Below are 17,151 nucleotides of genomic sequence, written 5' to 3' on the forward strand. Positions count from 1 at the left end.
CTCCTCCATCGGAGTGTTAAACAGCTGGTCAATGATACAGATATAGACGATATAGTTATAGATTTTCATGCCACACTTATTTAATGGTAATATCTTGGGCACTTATGTGTAATAACTTGTATAACTACTATTCTAGTCTGACGTTTCCACAATCTGCTTCACTGTTGCTAAACATTTCATTTTACTTAATAAATAAACAACTATCTGTATTGTGATTTTGACAATCAAATTGCGTTGGACTGTTGTAGGAGGTGTTCCACAGCACTCAGATCCTACCTGCCATCCACTCCACGAACAGGTTGTAGTTATTCTTCTCGCAGGTCGCTCCCAGCATGCGGATGATGTTGGGGTGATTGAGGTGGCTCATCATTCGAATCTCTTCCCGCAGCGCCTCCACCACTTCCTCCTGCTCGGAGGATGTGTTCCTGACATAGGTCACCTATAAAGGCATTACAGGAGTCAGGAAGGAGGAATGACAAAATAAATAATAAATGAAATAAAGAACGGTTTGCCTTATTTAAAATTGCATTCACACTGAGAACTCACAGCCAGAGCGATGTCAACCTGTACAATTTCAAAGTATTGAGTTGAATAAAAAATTCTGTGCAGAACTATAGTCTGCCCAAGCCCTGTCTACAGCCAGCTTCTGCCTGGCAACACCTCAAACGCTGATCTGACTCATCCAAGGATTTGCCAGATAACCCTCTTACTGGCAGACTGATTTGACATAACCATCTTAGTTTTTGTAACACGATCTGTGGAAGCTCAATGGCTGCCAATGGCACACGCACGGCTTTAGTGCGAGACTGTATTCAAGAGACGTGGAGTATTGACCTTGAAGCTGATTTGATAATGTGAATAATAATTTTAAAAAATGCTTTCCTCATTAATATACACCTAATATATTCCTAACATAGGCTACAATTTAAAAATAATTTTTAATTATAACTCGCTAGCTAAAATTATAGCTACATACTAATTTGTTCTGATGACCTGTATGACCAGTGGGACTGAGTTAGCTTCAGGCACAACAAGATTTCAGCCTCCAGGGTCTTTACTGGTGTTATGCAAAAAAACGTGCACCACTGTGTCTCACACTACTGTCACTGCTGTTCGATATAGGGAGGCGGCGAGAAAGTAGTGATGAGCCCTTGGGCCGGAGATGATGCTCCAGTCGGCTTCATAGGGGTAACATCTTTGAGGTGGTAAATTTTGCAGCCAAAGCTATTGAAATGTACATTTTCCTGGCCTGATTGCATTAGTTAATAGGTACAGCCATTTGACCAGGGAATAAAATGGCACTGAAAAAGAGCCTAACAATTAAAAAAAAAAAAAAAAAAAAAAAGCGTGAAACAACAAAACCATAGTACAGAAGAATTACATATTGATAAATGGAAACTAAAATTAAAAGCGACAAAGAAAAATCCTTGATATTTCATGACAAAAAAATATAAATATATTCCCTAAAAATTTTAATGTCTGTAATAGACCTTTTAAAATTCCAGGTTATTCCAGAAATTCAATGACCTGTGGGAAACCTCTCTCTCTCTCTCTCTCTCTCTCTCTCTCTCTCTCTCTCTCTCTCTCTGTGTGTGTGTGTGTGTATATATATATATATATATATATATATATATATTAAATTATAATATTAACATATGGTACGCATAAGGCTTTAATGTCAGCCCTCATATATGAATAATACAATAGGATGAATTATGATATCATAGAAGGCATTTAGAATAGTAATCCAGTTATACGTATCCACTAAGAGAGGGGGTTTATGGGTAAAAGTGGCACAAAGACACACTAATAGCATAATTTTGACTCAAAAACCAGCCTTTTGGTCAAAGCTGGGGAGGGGGTGTGCCCTTTTGTGCCCAGGGAATGTGCCAAGAAACATTGTGACATGACATAACCTTGTTGAGTCGAAATAACACTTTGACCAAGGCTGTAAACTTGGGATAGCTCCAACGCAGCACTATAATGGGCAAAAAGTAACCGAAAAGTGCTTATATGCAGCAAGAGGGAAAAGCAACAAAAATAACGAGAGAGAGAGAGAGAGAGAGAGAGAGCGAGAGAGAGAGAGAGAGAGAGAGAGAGAGAGATGATCGAATATGATCACATCATATAGGAGTATAGAAAAAAAATTCATAAAAAAATTTTTTTATCCTTTTAGATTTAACTGGACATTTACAGACCGTCCTCCGTCTGGTTGACTTTGATATCCAATAGTGTTAGAGTTTTATAATAGTGCATTATAGAACCCAGACATTTTCAATAATACGCTGGTACAGAATTACAAAACAGACCTTCCTACTAGGGGTCTACGATATATGTCGTCTAGAATAATATCGCAAAACCCAAACCAAACACACCTACCGCGTGCACGCATACATCACGTGGTGAAGTCTAGTAGGTTAAACTCGGGCGCGTTTAGAGTGCGTTCATTCAATGCATGATTGAGTTTATTAAAATGCACTAAAAGGCGTTTAGATCACAAAATTCAATATACAGTAGGAGAAAATGTGTACATTCAGTTTTTTCCTCCAAAAACAAGCTATTAAAATATATTATATTATGAAGTGAATATTCTATTCTATTATAATATGATAAAATACTGATTTCATTTGCTCGGTAACAGCCAAAATGACTTTTTATTCTAATTGACTGGTTAAATGTAAGAATTTGACTCAAAAGATGATGCAGACTTTTAGAAAAACATGGCTTTATAACCGAGAAAATGCCCATGAAAGGTAAAAAATCATTGTTAATTTAATGGAAAAGATTATTCTTCATCACTGCTGTGAATTGAGCACCACACAATATGAAGAATATAAAAAAATTTATTACAAAAAGAATGATCAGTATCAATTAAATAATAAAAAAAATCTTCCCACACACCTGTTTTACAGCCATTAGTGTTCCGGTGCCAACATCTTGGGCTTGGTAGCAGGAGGAAAAAGCTCCCAGACCAATCTGCTGTCCCTTCAGCCACTCTGCACCCTCACGGTAAGGCTGTTTTGCTTTGGTATGGCCAGGCAGCGTCTCTGGCGTCTGTGCATGAGCAGGAAAGGTTGAATCGTGGTTATTGCTGGCTGGTTTACTGAAACATCTGAACGTCAGCTACTCAAGAAAAAAAAATATTTCATGGTTGACCAATGAGGGAAAAGTGCTACATGGAAATCTACTCACATCAACCTGTATGATGATGACATCCTCCTCCTTTTCCACTTGCAACTGTGGGATGATGGGTAGAGCATCTTGGGAAGCCGACACTGCCATGATGACGGCGAGCGCCTCCTCTTCTTCGGCCTCCATTTTCTCCCTGCACTTCTGGTTCTGAGTCACATCCTGGCTATATGCATCGTCCGAACCAGGCTGTTCTGGTGACAGCACCGCCACCTCTGACTGGAACGTCACCGTGCTGTCTGTCACCGGCATGGACACTTCCAAAAGATCCTCCATACTGGAGTTGAGCTCTGCTGAAGCGTTCAGGCCGTGAAACTTCTCATCCACCGGCGTAAAGACTGCATCATCGCTCGGGACAAACACAGAGCTGGCACTGCACCTCGCACCCTCCTCTGGAGAAATGTCCTGAAGTTCGAGCTTCATATTGCTTTTAGGACCTAGGCACTGAGCTTTAGCTGCCTCAAAAGAGGTGGAAGAAGAGGGCCGTGAGGGTTTGGGACGATGGATCTGGTTAGAAGGCAGAGGCCGGGGGTGGGAGCACAATGGGGATGGAAGCTTTTCGGGGTCTTTAATGGTCCCTCCTCCACTAGCACCCTTAAGAATCGGAAATTTACGCTGGGCACCAGGGGAGCAGTTAGTGAGCTTGCCAGGGACAAAACCTTGTGGCCGAATGTTAGAGGTAGAAGGGGAGGGGAGCGGGGGTGGTTGACTTGAGGAGGGCGAATGTGGATTAAGACACTGGCTCAGGGGTCTAAGAGGACCACGCTGTTGAACTGGAGGTTTTGGAGAGTCTGCAGGTCCAGCGGAGACACACGCCAACCTGTCTGACACATCGTCTACCGTTTTTGCACTGACAGCTCCACATCGAGAGACTTTACAAAAGGGCTTTTCCTGCAAGAGGTGGGTGGGCGAGTTCCTCTCGGTGGAAACGGGCGAGTTCTGAGGAGCTGCGGGATCCAGAAAGGCGTCACAGTGTGGTCCAGTGGCGCCCTGCACATCTTCAAGGCCAAGATGCACAGCGTCTAGAATGTCCATCTCTTCTGCGATAGCCAGCAAACGCCGGCGCATGCGGGCGTAGTGGGTGGAGCTGGTGACACTCAGCATATCCAGAAGCTTGACAAAAACGTGGGGAACTCGGGCCACCATGCGAGCGGCGCTCAGGAACACGCGGCGAGACAGCTTCCCTACCATGGAGTGCGAGTTATCGATGGACTGCAGCGCAAAGCTCAGCAGACGCAGCAGTTTCTGGTACCTGGAATTAACATCAAACCATAAATACAACTAGAAGACAGACATTTAAGATTGACCTCAGACATTTTCCTCTGCTTTCTGAGACATCCTGTGTAATATAGATGAACAAGTCCTGTACCTCTCCACCTGATTCTGGGAATGTCCACAGTCTGTAGCTGTGACGATATGTGGGTAAAACTCTGCTGGAAACTCCAGCAGCAACCTGTCGATCAGACATAAGCGGCCTAGAAGAGCCTGCCAGTTATTCGCCTCAGTCTGGGAACCCAGGATACAGTTCAGCACATAGTCCACTCCGCCAATACCAATAGAACCTAATATACAAACATACAGAAATTTTAATAACGACCCACGCAATGGTTTTTTTAGTACAAGAAGAAAATCTCCTATCGGTTTTGAGAACATAAGTGTAATTTATACCTGCTTTGAGAATCTCTCTACCAACAGCAAGCTCTCCAACCTGGCCTTTACAGAGCTCCAGTAGAGTGGACACAGACAGTTGGCTGGTGCGACTGTAAAAACACACACTTGCATTATAAATGCTCTGGAATATGGAACATTTACAACAATACATAACTCTACTGTATTTTCTCTATAAAATGCAGACAGGGAATTTACTATTTTAGTGCTTTTACAAGTGCCCATCATTAGGTGGCAGTAAAACACCAAAAAAAAAAAAAAAAAACTCCAGCACAAATCTCGAAGCACAAATTTTGATTACGAGCAGCACCTGTTAGCGTCGGCACATTTCACCAGGATGGTCTCGACCACGGGCCGGAGCAGCTGCTGCAGGCGACTGCGCTCCGACAGACTGTGGCATGGCGTGTAGACCAGCATGGCCCGCAGAGTTTTCTGGGCGAGGAGAAGGAGAAATAAGAATCCCAAATATTCACAAAGCATCAAAACATCATGGGCTGCATGCCAGACTTGACTCGTAAATGCCAAGCTTTTTTTGTTCAAATAATAAACAAGAATTTGTGTGTGTGTGTGTGTGTGTGTGTGTGTGCGCGCGCGCGCCAAGTGTGCGGAACGGAAAAACCTCGGGGGTTAATGCAAAACGTGTGTAGTTCAGTAAGTAGCTCTGCGTACGCAGATTATTAATGTAGTAGTATCACTGGGCTAAACAGAGAGCAATGAACTGTTGACCTCACACATTATGGCCGGACTATTCTTGTATGAGGGACACCAGAATCTATGTTCACTGAGTAGTATGCTTAACATATGTGTTTGTGTAAGTGTGTGAGAAACAGTTCACCCTGACCCTGACAACCAGAGAAGACTGGGGAGTGGTGACTGATAGCACATTGTACTGGAGTGTTGCCCAGCACTGATAAGCTCAGCATTGACTCTTCTTCTCGCTACAACCCCCAACCTCCACACATTCACTCTCACACACACACACACACACTCTCTCCTCACTACCCACACCTTTCCATTGCATAAAAAAAAACACAATATAAAACTTGGAGAAAATCTCAATACATTCGAAAAATTTTCCACCGATACTCAAAACACACTTAATACTCCATGTCCTTTCCAGTGCAGTAATTCGGCCGGCGTTTTTGCCCGACGCAAACATCATTGCAAAAAAAGATTTGATACAACTGCCGGCTTTGCCTTGAACAAAAGTGTGCGCGGTATTTTTTTAGTCCACAGAGACCATGCTTCTTTTTTTTCCCTTTGTTTGAAGCAAAAAGAAAAATCCAACAACACTAAATATTCTGGAAATCCCCCAAGAGCACAGAACTTTTCTTGTTTCCATAAAACGTTGAAGCAAAGAGCCTGAGGGAAATATCGTACTCCGAAAAATGTATGCCATGAAAACAGTCACTGAAAGCTATTGTTTTAGAAAAGAAGTAGAAACAGGTTAAATGTGGGGTGAAGTAAAAAAAAAAAAAAAAAAAAAAAAAAAAAAACAGAAACCTTTAAGTCTCAGCCTGAAGGTCCCGGTTGTTTTGCAGACTTCCTGGTTTAAAGTGAACTTTAGAACTAGCCAGCATGGTTTGTTGTAATATTGAACTTTAGCACTCCTCAAACAGAACCAAATAAACGACACTTATATCGAATCGGATCTAGATTTCAATTTACAAGCATGTAATACGATATTCAGGTGAGTAATGTAAAGAGAAAAAAAAAAAAAAGAAAAAAAAAAAAGAAAAGACCACATCTTCAGTCTCATTTGTCAGCAGATTTGTATAAATCTGAGCCCCACAAATGCCTTCACACATTAGTGAAGTCCTCTGGAATTTTTACGAATATGATTTTAGGAAGTCATCAAATAACGGTTCAGACTGCTATTGCGTCATTTCCTGCAAGTGGGTTAAAAACCCTGGCGTCTCTGCAGTCACGAGAGCACACAAGCTCCCAGCACTTGTGACCCGATCATGAGGTAGACGGACGCTTTGTGCGAGTAGTAGTGTAGTGCGTGGGACAATCTCGGATTTGGCGAGAACTCCAGAGTCATTTAAACTTCTCTACTTTGGCCTGAATTACTTATGAGTGTTGCAGCAGGAGGATGCTTGGCAAAAGGAGACGTACAAAATGGCAGATGGAAGCTTACCAGCGCAGCCACGTAGACTTTGTAGACAGGGTCTGCACACACCATCGAGAGAACACTGCAGCATGATTCGACCACTACTTCCCCTGAGATTTCACTTCCTGCTGTGGCGATACCAGCCCCTGCTCCTGCGCTCGCCACCGAGTGCTCGCCGTTGGCCAGAAGCAGAGCGCCGCTCACATCGTGTGACAGCCTCCGCAGGGCCATCTCTCTGATGTTCCAGTTCCGTGAGAACAGGCAGCCTACCAGCTCAATACCAAACACCTGGAAAAGGAGAGACAGGAACACGGAGTAATGATCGCGATTCATTGCAAAAGTGTATATATATATATATATATATATATATAAAACATAAAAAAATAGATCAGTAATGTGGTGGCTGAGAAGCTCATCTAAAATAATAAGTGTATATTAATAAGTGTATATAAATGCTTAATAAATTAATGGTGTTTCTTAAGAATTATGTACAACTCCAAAATGAGGCGACACCATCCCGAGCTCCACCTCACCTTAATCCAAGGCTCGGCCAACTCTTTATAAGTCTGAGGTATTTGCTGCACTCCGTAATGGGGAAGAGAAAAGTCTCCCTCGTGAGCTGCCCTCTGACCTTCAGCATGGGAGTTGGATGAAGCGATGGATGAAGATACCAGGCTCTGAGAGCGACTTATGGAGCTGTCCGCTGTAGATGCTGGGTCGTGACTAAACACAAACACATTGAATGGAGAAATGATGCATTATTGTTGTATCATGATTTAGCAATGATTAAAACTAATGTATACTTCAATCTGTAGGATATGCGCAATTACCAGGGACAAGAATGTAACTCTTCTGGAATAAAAATGCCGCCCTAACAAGTGCCTGGAGGATGTTTTGACTAATAATGTGTAAAAATAATCATATGTGGTTATAGTCCATGTTCTACAGGTGTGATGGATAGCAATACGAAAGTATTCCCATACATAAGGTGCATTCATTTAAGGCCAATAGGTTTATATGATCATTTTCTTTCTTCCGGCTGCCTGATGGTTCCGTCCTCAGGATCAGATTCTTCCAGCCATATACCCTATGTCCCTTTTCTAACCATAACCAAAAAATCTCCAGCCTCTCTCACTTTTTTAAATGATGAGACCTAATAATGGAAAGCGAATTGCTGGAAAACACCCTCTCAAACTAAAGCATAACCATAGCGCATCGAATTTCCAGCAAAACTCCAGGAAACATAGTCGAAACTTCATTATAAAACGCTCGGTTTGCTAAAACCAAGCACAGCAAATGAACGATTAGAAAAATCAGGTCTTGAAAACATTCATTCCGTACAGTCAGAGTACTTGCAGAGTTCAACAGGCTATGGTTTCACAGGTTTTTGTGCGGAGAGGATCCCGTTAGGGTTTTTGCATTCATGTCTTTGAAGGAGGGGTGCGGAGCAGGGGGTGGATGGGAGACACTGAACGTGACTTGCTGCTAGCATTTCAGCCCTGGGCAGACACAAAAAACACAGGTGGTGCCGTACTGTCTAGCTCACCTAACCGCTGAGAGAAGATCCAACACACGGAATTCCAACCTGCTGATGCTCCAACATACACATCACCTGCACAGCAACAACACTGCCCCACTGCGTCACCATTTAAAGCGACCGCATAATGAACCTGATCGTCTATTAAAAAAGCATTTTCGAACATCATATATATATATATTTTAAAAACACACACACACACACACACACACACACACACACACACACACACACACACACACACACACACACACACACACACACACACACACACACACACACACACACACACACACACACTATTGGCAAAAGTTGTCAGACACCTGGTCATGGGTATGGTATGCGCTTTTTGACCATTGCGCATTCCCAATTTGCTTTGATAATTCCCTCCACTCTTCTGGGAAAGATGTTCCACTAGATTTTGGAGTGTGCTGGTAGAGATTGTGTTCATCAGCCGCAAAAATTTTAGTAAAGTCAGGTACTGATGTAGGTGAGGTGAAGAGGTCTGGGGACAGTCAGTGTCCCTATTCATCCCAAAGGTGTTTAGTAGGGATGAGATCAGAGCTTCCTCTCCAAACAATGTAAACCAGATCTTCATGGAGCTCATTTTATGCACAGGGACACTGCCATGCTGGAACAGGTTTGGGTTTTCAAGTTCAAGTGAGCGCAAAAATTTTATTTTACAAAAAGCAGGAAAGGTCAGGTGTCCCAAAACTTTCGTCCACATAATGTATGTGTGCGTGTGTGTGTGTGTGTGTACACACACACGCACACAGAGACAGACAGACAGACAGAGATCAGATTCATATAGCTACTGGTTTGCAAGCCACTACTTCCCACTAGTTGATCTGGGAAAGCGCCAATAGCCCCAAGGTATAATTTGGGCCTGTTGACAGTAGCATTCTTGAGCTCCGTCTGAGGTCTGGGCTGATGGTGCATATTAGGATTGATGCGAGTGGCTTGGCAAAGTGCTCCAACCCAAAGTAGGAAAGGGGTCCATCAAAGCCTTCCTCCTGCTTGTTTTTGCTCCTGCTCTTCGCAGATATTTTCTATCTGTCGAACTCAGATTCCTGCTGAATGCAATGGAAACTCCTTCACTTCCTGAACCTCATCTGATTGTCTTATCTTAGAGCTCCCCCCCCCCCCCCACAGGCTTCCCTGCCCTTTCACCTCAGCCACACGCAGGTGCTTCCTGCACAGACTTGGAAACAACGACGCACAGATCGAGGTCAAGAACTGAACAATAGCTCGTATTTCTGGTACCGCCTTTCGAAGAGGCTGCATTAGGAGAATTATTCGTTTCTTACTGTTTATAGGGTTTCATGGTGTACCATCAGAAAAGAAAATGATTTTCACACCTCAACCTTTAACTCGATGTGCAAAGATTTGAACCGTCACAGGTTTTCTCACCTGTAAAAATCATGCGATTTCCACTTGGCCCTGCACAGAGGGCAGATCAGGGACTCGTGGTTTCTCCGGCATTCCTCTGCCCCTGAAAAACAAAAGACGGCAGATTGTGCTTCATTCGTTCTGATTCCTAAAGCCTGCCATTGGATGAACAGCGAATAAACAGGGGACTGACACAAATAGGCAGTTACTTCAAAAGACCGTTGTTAAATATAGCTGATATTTATGGCTGAGATTATTTTACACAGCCTGAGACTATAAGAGTCATTTGGATAACGGTTTAAATGTTTTGATGGCATAAATATAAGCAAGGGGGGGGACGGGGGGTGGGGACATAAACCCTGTCTTGGATTTAAGGTCTTGCTCTTTTCCCTTTATTTTTAGCTTTCTTCACATTTTTAAGGTCACATAAATGTGTGTTTGTGAAATGCCTGTGCTTGTACTCACATATGGACATGCAGTGGTGGTGCAGCTTGTTCCTGCAGCCCTCCTCACACACAGTCAGGCTCTCCTCATCCAGCATGTCCAGCAAACAGATCGGACACATCTGCTCTTCCTCATCCTTCATACTGCAGATGAAACACACACACACACACCCACGCTGAGCAGTGCTGTACAACACTAGCCTTTTCTCAGACCGATATTTCCTACATGGAACTGCCATTTTGAAACCGGATCTCACAAATGGTGGATATGATGTAGCCTAGATGCTTATCATGATGAATGTGTGGATCGCACTAGAACAGCGCTGTTTCACTCGGTTACAACAGAGGTCTACTGTCTGGAGATCCTTCAGCTACTTGTTATAGCTTTAAGAACTATATATCTCTGAAGACTAATGGCTGCAAGCGCACGTGGAATAATTACCTTTCGGCTAAAATTTCAAATATTTATACATACGGTACCCCAACATTTCCCCCACTACATAGTTTATACAGTACCGTAAATTACTCTGTTTTGCTAAATCTTGTGTAAATGGGACTTAATATATTCATAATTGTAGACAAAAATGAAAAGTGTGTGAAGATCAATGAACACCTTTCAGTCACACCAGTACTGACCTGCTCTCGTTGCTCGAGGGTGAGGAACTAGAGGTACAGGTAGTATGAGAGTTTGACATGCGGGACACAAACTTCTGGATGGTGCTGCGAGATGGGGCTTTGATTCGAGAACTCCGCCGATTGTGGTACTTCTGGAATAAGCTCTCCACCTGGACACAATTGAATGTGAGATGAATTTCGCCTTTTTGCTTAGAAGGGCAGGGGGGGGTTTGCTGAAATGCTACTTACCTCAAAGTTTTTGAGGGTCTTTCTCCAGAGCAGCGGGTCAGACGACTCCAGCTGGAAGACTCTCAGCATGACGAAAAGCACATGGATGCAGAAGGCCCCACGGCCACAGCTACAGGTCTGATAAGCAAAACAACAATATCATACAGATTGTTGTTAAAGCCTAAAAGTACTTGCTTTAATAAAAAATTTAAAGCTCAAACAATCTGTAAATAATAATCATGCAATAGGATTTTCAACTAGGAAATAAGTCACTAGAGGAAAGTGTTTACCTGAGGTCCAATGAACACACGGTATTTATTATCTGGGCTGTCTCCTCCAATCAGGAAGGAGTTAGGTCCAATTTGCTGGAGTAGATAGAGACGGGCCCTCATGACCTTGTTGACCCGGCGATTGGTCTCTTCAGGACTATATGGGGAGAAGCCGTCGGGGGACGGCGCACGCCGTGGGGGTGTTACCCTGCCGCTCTGAAACTAGAGGAGTTAAAGGAGTTAATATTATAAATACGCCTTACAACATAATGCACCGTCTGTCCATTATCCATTCAATGCCTTAAAATCATCTTCTTTCGGCTTCTCCCATTAGGGGTCGCCACGGCGTTTAATCGGTCTTCATACCCCCCTGTCCTCTAACATCTGCCTCTTCCAAACCAAATGCTTAAATATATGAGAAAAAAAATTTATGCTAGAGTATGAAAGTCTTACAGGAACTGGGGATGCCCGCTTCCTGCGAACGCCAGGGGATTCCGGTTTTCCAGAAGTCTTGGTAGATGAGGAAGTAGAAGAAATGGAGGATGAGGAAGGTCCAGGGGAGGGGCTGCGACGGCCTCTGCTCTGAGAGGAAGTGGTACTCGTGATGTCGCTGCCTGCCTCGAGCCCTTCGCTGCTGTCGGGCCGCAACGGAATGGGCTTAACAACCTGAGCAAGGATATACACCATTACTAAAGATAAGAAATAATTATGGCAGAAAATTAAAGTGTTTGGTGGCTACACGAGGTAGCGATTTGCGGAAGTGTTTGTGGCTGACCACTGGGCCTCTTTTGTTCCTTCTCTCCAGCCACTCATGTTTCCAGGTAGGCATGCAGGTGGCCTTGAGCTTCTCCCGGATCATACGCTCCTCCGGCCGGTCCTCCATCTTTTGCAGCCCACGCAGCGTCTCTTTGCTCTCCATGTCATGGCTAAATGGAGACAGACAAACATGCAACAATGTTACAGTTAAAAAACTGATTGAATGCACGCAAACCTTAAAAAAAAAAACTTAATTTGAGCCAAACCAACATTTAGTTCTGTCTAAAGTTAGTGAAATCAAGCAGCCTCAGGATATCCACTCTCCAGTCCAAAACAGATGAACCATTCTGAATATCACCACAGGATGCGAGGTCCTGGAGAGAGCTGAGTAAGCAAAGCAAATGGAGCCTCCTCTCTTTCTCACTCACCCTCTCCCTCTCTCCCTCTCTCTCCCTCTCTCTCTCTCTCTCCCTCTCTCCCTCTCTCCCTCTCTCCCTCTCTCCCTCTCTCTCTCTCTCTCTCTCTCTCTCTCTCTCTCTCCCTCTCTCTCTCTCTCTCTGTCACCATGTAGGTCAACAGCAGTCGGAGAGCTTCAGAACAAACAGCCTGACTCGTCGCAGAGGATGTTATGATAAGGAGCCCCGGCAGTCTGAGCCCATAACACTTACTGCTTTGTGAACGAGTTCTTTTTAGGAACTAACACTCGGAGTGCTTTTAAAAGACAACAGACAAAATCTGGATGAGAAAGCCTAAAGTCTCCGGCCAGGCCGGCACTGAGGTTTTGGAAGCCGGCATGGCTTATTCTACCTGCTCAAACAGGGTAAGAACAGACCTGTGGGAGAGTACGCTTAGTGTTTCTGCAGCTTTGACTGGCCATCCCTTGACACTTGTCCTAAAACAGACAGTATCACGTTCACAGGTTTATAAAGTGCATCGATTGTTTTAGAAAAGTCCATTACTCGGAGCCAAACTTTTTGTTGTCAGTAAAAACAACCAGTTGAGGAAATACACACTAAACTGTATTTGTGAAGTATTTGAAAATGTAAAAAAAAAAAAAAGAAAATAATGATAATCAGAATCAAAATCGCAGGGGCCAAGTCTCATTAAATCAATTATATCTGACAACGTGGTGGTGGAAATCCCCTGGCCAGCCTGCCCTGTCAGCTTAATGAGAAGTGTACAGAGAGAACATAACAGAGAGATAAAGAAGGACCCCACCACCTCTTTGGCTCCGAACGCTCACATGTGGGAGGGTGGTCAGAACAGGGGAAGGGCAGCTGTGGACAGCTTTCATCTTTAATTAAGAGCAGAATCGATGGTGCACACCCCTTAGGCCCTTTTCGATTACTCAATAAGGGGTGGCGTGACAATAACAAACCGGGGAACAGGGAAGCCAGACTTCCTGTGCTAAACCCAGCCTCGTTTAAAGCGAAAGGAGGCATCGAAGAGGAAGTTTGCTAAAGTCGTGACGACCGCGAAAATATTTACAGCTCAAGAGGAACTACGCTTTTCTACGTTGTTCATAATCGGAATCCAATAGACGCAGCTTCAAACAGCATTTTGAGGACAAGAAGGCATTTGCTCTGAACTACTGAAAGTATATGATAGAGAATCAAGCGTTCAAAAATTCGCACCAAACACCCTCTGGTACATCTAGAGGTAACTAAAGCACTTGGAGTGCAAACAAACAAGTGAGAAGCACGTAGCCCTCACACTCCCACAAGGAGAAAACTGAACTCCCTGGAGCCTAACTCAAGCACAACGAAACCAGATAGCAGGAGCTTACCATCTCGGCTCTGAAAGAAAAAAAATCGGTGGTGACCAGCCCTCGGCTCTCGGGTAACAGCTATCCCACAGTGCCATGAGCCCGGAACAAAGAGGCATTGTGGGCCGTGCAGGTGGGACATAGAAGAGCCGGCGGCTGGGAATCCATTCCAGACCTCCTCATAAGCCTGTACATAAATCTGGATGCTACACACATACGCGCACATGTGCATACACATAAAACCAAACATATATGTAATATATAGATTTGCAAGTCCACCAGAACATGTTTATGCACCCATACGCTGCTGAATGCATGCTCACACACACATACACAGCCAGTCTCATGAACTACACGGTTCTCAGCTCTCAAGTTACTGCTCAGACAATCAGCAGCTCTCTGCTGGAGGGGATAGTGGTGTTGAAGCAATGCACATAAGCAGGAGCTACTTGTTCTTAGAAGGACTTAACAGTCCCACACACTCGACCCAGAAGCCTTAAATGAAGGCTCCAAAAATAGACAAAAGCACAAGAAGCCTAATGACAACTAAACAAAGTCAAAAACACAATACAGGTCAACAAAGAAACAAAGAAGGCCACTGTGAATATCTGAGGATATAATCTATTTATATATTTAAATAATAAAAAAATAAAAAAAAACACAATCTGCTCAAGTCTCAAAACTGGTCAAGACAAAGGCAGCAGGTGTTTAGTGAAATCTTAGCCAATAAAAATGTGCGTCAATGCCGATGTCCTTTCCAACTATGAGGAAACGCACTCGGGAAAGTACTTGTGCACTTGACCTGCTCTGATTAAGGAAGATCACATGGCGCTGTTTATGTTAAGCTAAAAACAAAGAGCAGAACTCGTGCAAGAACTGGTCAAATTTCAGACCATCTACACCTCCAACAGAAAAAGAAATCAAATCAGAATAATAAAAAAAATAATAATAAACTTATTCATTAAAGTTTATCGAAAAAAAAAAATCACTAAATCCCATCAGCCAAAAACTAGAGGTCGACCGATTAATCGGTCACCGCTTTTCCGGGTAGCGTCTGTTGCTGAAGCAGCTGAAGGGGTCTGCTGTCTGCTGTCATTACAGAGTGCAACCTCTAGAGGCGAATCACTGACGCCACATGCTTTGGTTTTATACAGGAGACTGTGCGCTGCAATTAGTGTGCACAGTGCTCGGAGAGCGCTATACAATATATTATAAATATAATTTTTTATATTTATAAAAAAAAAAAAAAAAAACATTCATTTTATTTAGCACATTTCCATAATTCATGATTTATATGATGTTTGTAATCAAGTTCAGTACTATTCTACATGGAGTGCTTGTTTTTCTTATTATCCAGTATCCATTTTAAAAACTCGAAATAAATCGATTGATTCATCTGTAATCGGCACGGCAACCTAGCTATCAGTGCAATCCATTATCGGTCGATCTCTAACGAAAATTGTAGCTGTCTAAAATTCGCTTTTTAAAAAATGATAAATCATCATATAAATTTGTCCTAACCGATTTAAATCACCACTATGTGGCCATTGTTTGGCTACAACCCTCCAACCCCAGGATGAAGTTTGGGACAAATCAGATGATCCATATTGGACTCCCCAGAACCTTCATCCCATGATATGAATTTAGCATCAGCTGGGTCTTTCTAACTGCCATAATATAACAATTCTGAACACACACACACACACACACACACACACACACACACACACACACACACACACACACACACACACACACACACACACACACACACACACACACACACACACACACACACGACCTCATGCCATAAAAAGGACCACTATTCGGTTTCCAAATTCTGCATATTGAATTCTTCTGATCATAGCAGGACATTCGCAAAGAGAATCTAGGACACCTTTCTCCAGTGACTTATGCACTGCTTATGCACCGACAGCTGCTTTTGATTTTTATAGTTCTACTCACATTTATAGCCAAAGTGCAACTTCGGTTAGTTGAACCAAATAACTTATAAGTTAACTGGCGAGCTAAAAGTGTTTGAGAATTCTGCTCTGACCGTATAAAATCTCGGGATTATGGAACACGAGCACGCTCACGCAGGCCCTGCTGATTTATATGCACTTGCAAAAAGCTAGCCAAAAATGTAGACTCTAGACAAGCGCATATTAAAAGGCATATATTACGAGTTACAAGTTGGTTCCTACTACACAAAATATATTATCTCAAATATTCATGCATGTCAGCTATAATTCAGTATAATAGCTAGCTAGATGTTGGCACTGCTCATAAATGAATAAATGAATGACGGAAGCCTGTAGGTTGTATTTAACATTACAGTGCAATCCTGAAATATACATGAGCAAGCAGGTTGGGGAGTAGAGCTCCTGCTGAGCTGCTGAGCAAATAGGTATAGATGAGCACCTCGTTGCCGCTTCACAAACCCGCTGAGACACGAACGCCTCCCGCGTCAAATCGTTGACGATGACGCAGCCGAAAACAAGTCCGGCTTATGCAACGACATCCCAAGGGATATAAAACTGTCTAAACAAACGCCGGGTACGAATAATAAAAAAATAAAAAGGGACTAAGGAAGCTTTGAACTTTCAAAGTTGAGGCTTTAAGCTAAAATATTTATGCTCATGGCATTTCTAATTAATTCAGAGCCATTAGATATTGGATTGTACTGACGGGGTCAGCAAACAACTTGCAGTGAAAAACTGCTTTTTCAGTTCATTGCAATGAGACTTGCAGGCTTAGCACTGGAGATGGACAGCTGCGATTTGCCAGATCTCTTTTAAATAAATTTAGTCTAAAAGGGAGTCAGCAGATCAGACAGACTAATGTGAAGATTTATTGTGTTCAGCTCCACTATCTGCTGTGTCAGGTACACCTTCTGAGCGAATGTCCATCTTATAAGATAAGGAACTGGCTTTTTTTTTATAAAAAAAAAAAACCCTCATTATTTAGGGAACAGAAACCTTTTTGCGAAACAGATCAGGCTGAATGAGTGAGAAACTGACAGGATAAAGAGAAATGAAATCTTCTTTCCCGGTATGAATCGGACCAAGGGTGAGGTTTTTGACAATACAGCAGTCAGCATTTGAGCAATGTGAACTTCCCCTCTTTCTACATTACCAAATACGTGTTGGGGGAAGTCAGAGGTGCTGACCTTCTGCAGC

The 17,151-nt window shown here is 43.0% G+C and overlaps 1 protein-coding gene across 1 annotated transcript in view; it reads right to left on the reverse strand.

Moving 5' to 3' along the window:
* Nucleotides 1–17,151, reverse strand: part of map3k1 (mitogen-activated protein kinase kinase kinase 1, E3 ubiquitin protein ligase) — a 36,149-nt gene that overhangs the window by 3,829 nt on the left and 15,169 nt on the right. Inside the window, exons 2-16 of the mRNA XM_083568293.1 lie at nucleotides 12,227–12,377; nucleotides 11,905–12,117; nucleotides 11,473–11,673; nucleotides 11,204–11,320; nucleotides 10,976–11,124; nucleotides 10,362–10,483; nucleotides 9,918–9,999; nucleotides 7,504–7,693; nucleotides 6,998–7,258; nucleotides 5,168–5,289; nucleotides 4,858–4,949; nucleotides 4,559–4,751; nucleotides 3,193–4,441; nucleotides 2,902–3,054; nucleotides 277–439 (exon numbers count right to left, since the gene is read on the reverse strand). Of these exons, the coding sequence (XP_083424419.1) occupies nucleotides 277–439; nucleotides 2,902–3,054; nucleotides 3,193–4,441; nucleotides 4,559–4,751; nucleotides 4,858–4,949; nucleotides 5,168–5,289; nucleotides 6,998–7,258; nucleotides 7,504–7,693; nucleotides 9,918–9,999; nucleotides 10,362–10,483; nucleotides 10,976–11,124; nucleotides 11,204–11,320; nucleotides 11,473–11,673; nucleotides 11,905–12,117; nucleotides 12,227–12,377 (3,458 nt within the window). The remainder of the gene's footprint in view (nucleotides 1–276; nucleotides 440–2,901; nucleotides 3,055–3,192; nucleotides 4,442–4,558; nucleotides 4,752–4,857; nucleotides 4,950–5,167; nucleotides 5,290–6,997; nucleotides 7,259–7,503; nucleotides 7,694–9,917; nucleotides 10,000–10,361; nucleotides 10,484–10,975; nucleotides 11,125–11,203; nucleotides 11,321–11,472; nucleotides 11,674–11,904; nucleotides 12,118–12,226; nucleotides 12,378–17,151) is intronic.

This window comes from Silurus aristotelis, assembly GCF_946808225.1.
Source record: "Silurus aristotelis genome assembly, chromosome: 18".
Taxonomy (NCBI): Eukaryota; Metazoa; Chordata; class Actinopteri; order Siluriformes; family Siluridae; genus Silurus; species Silurus aristotelis.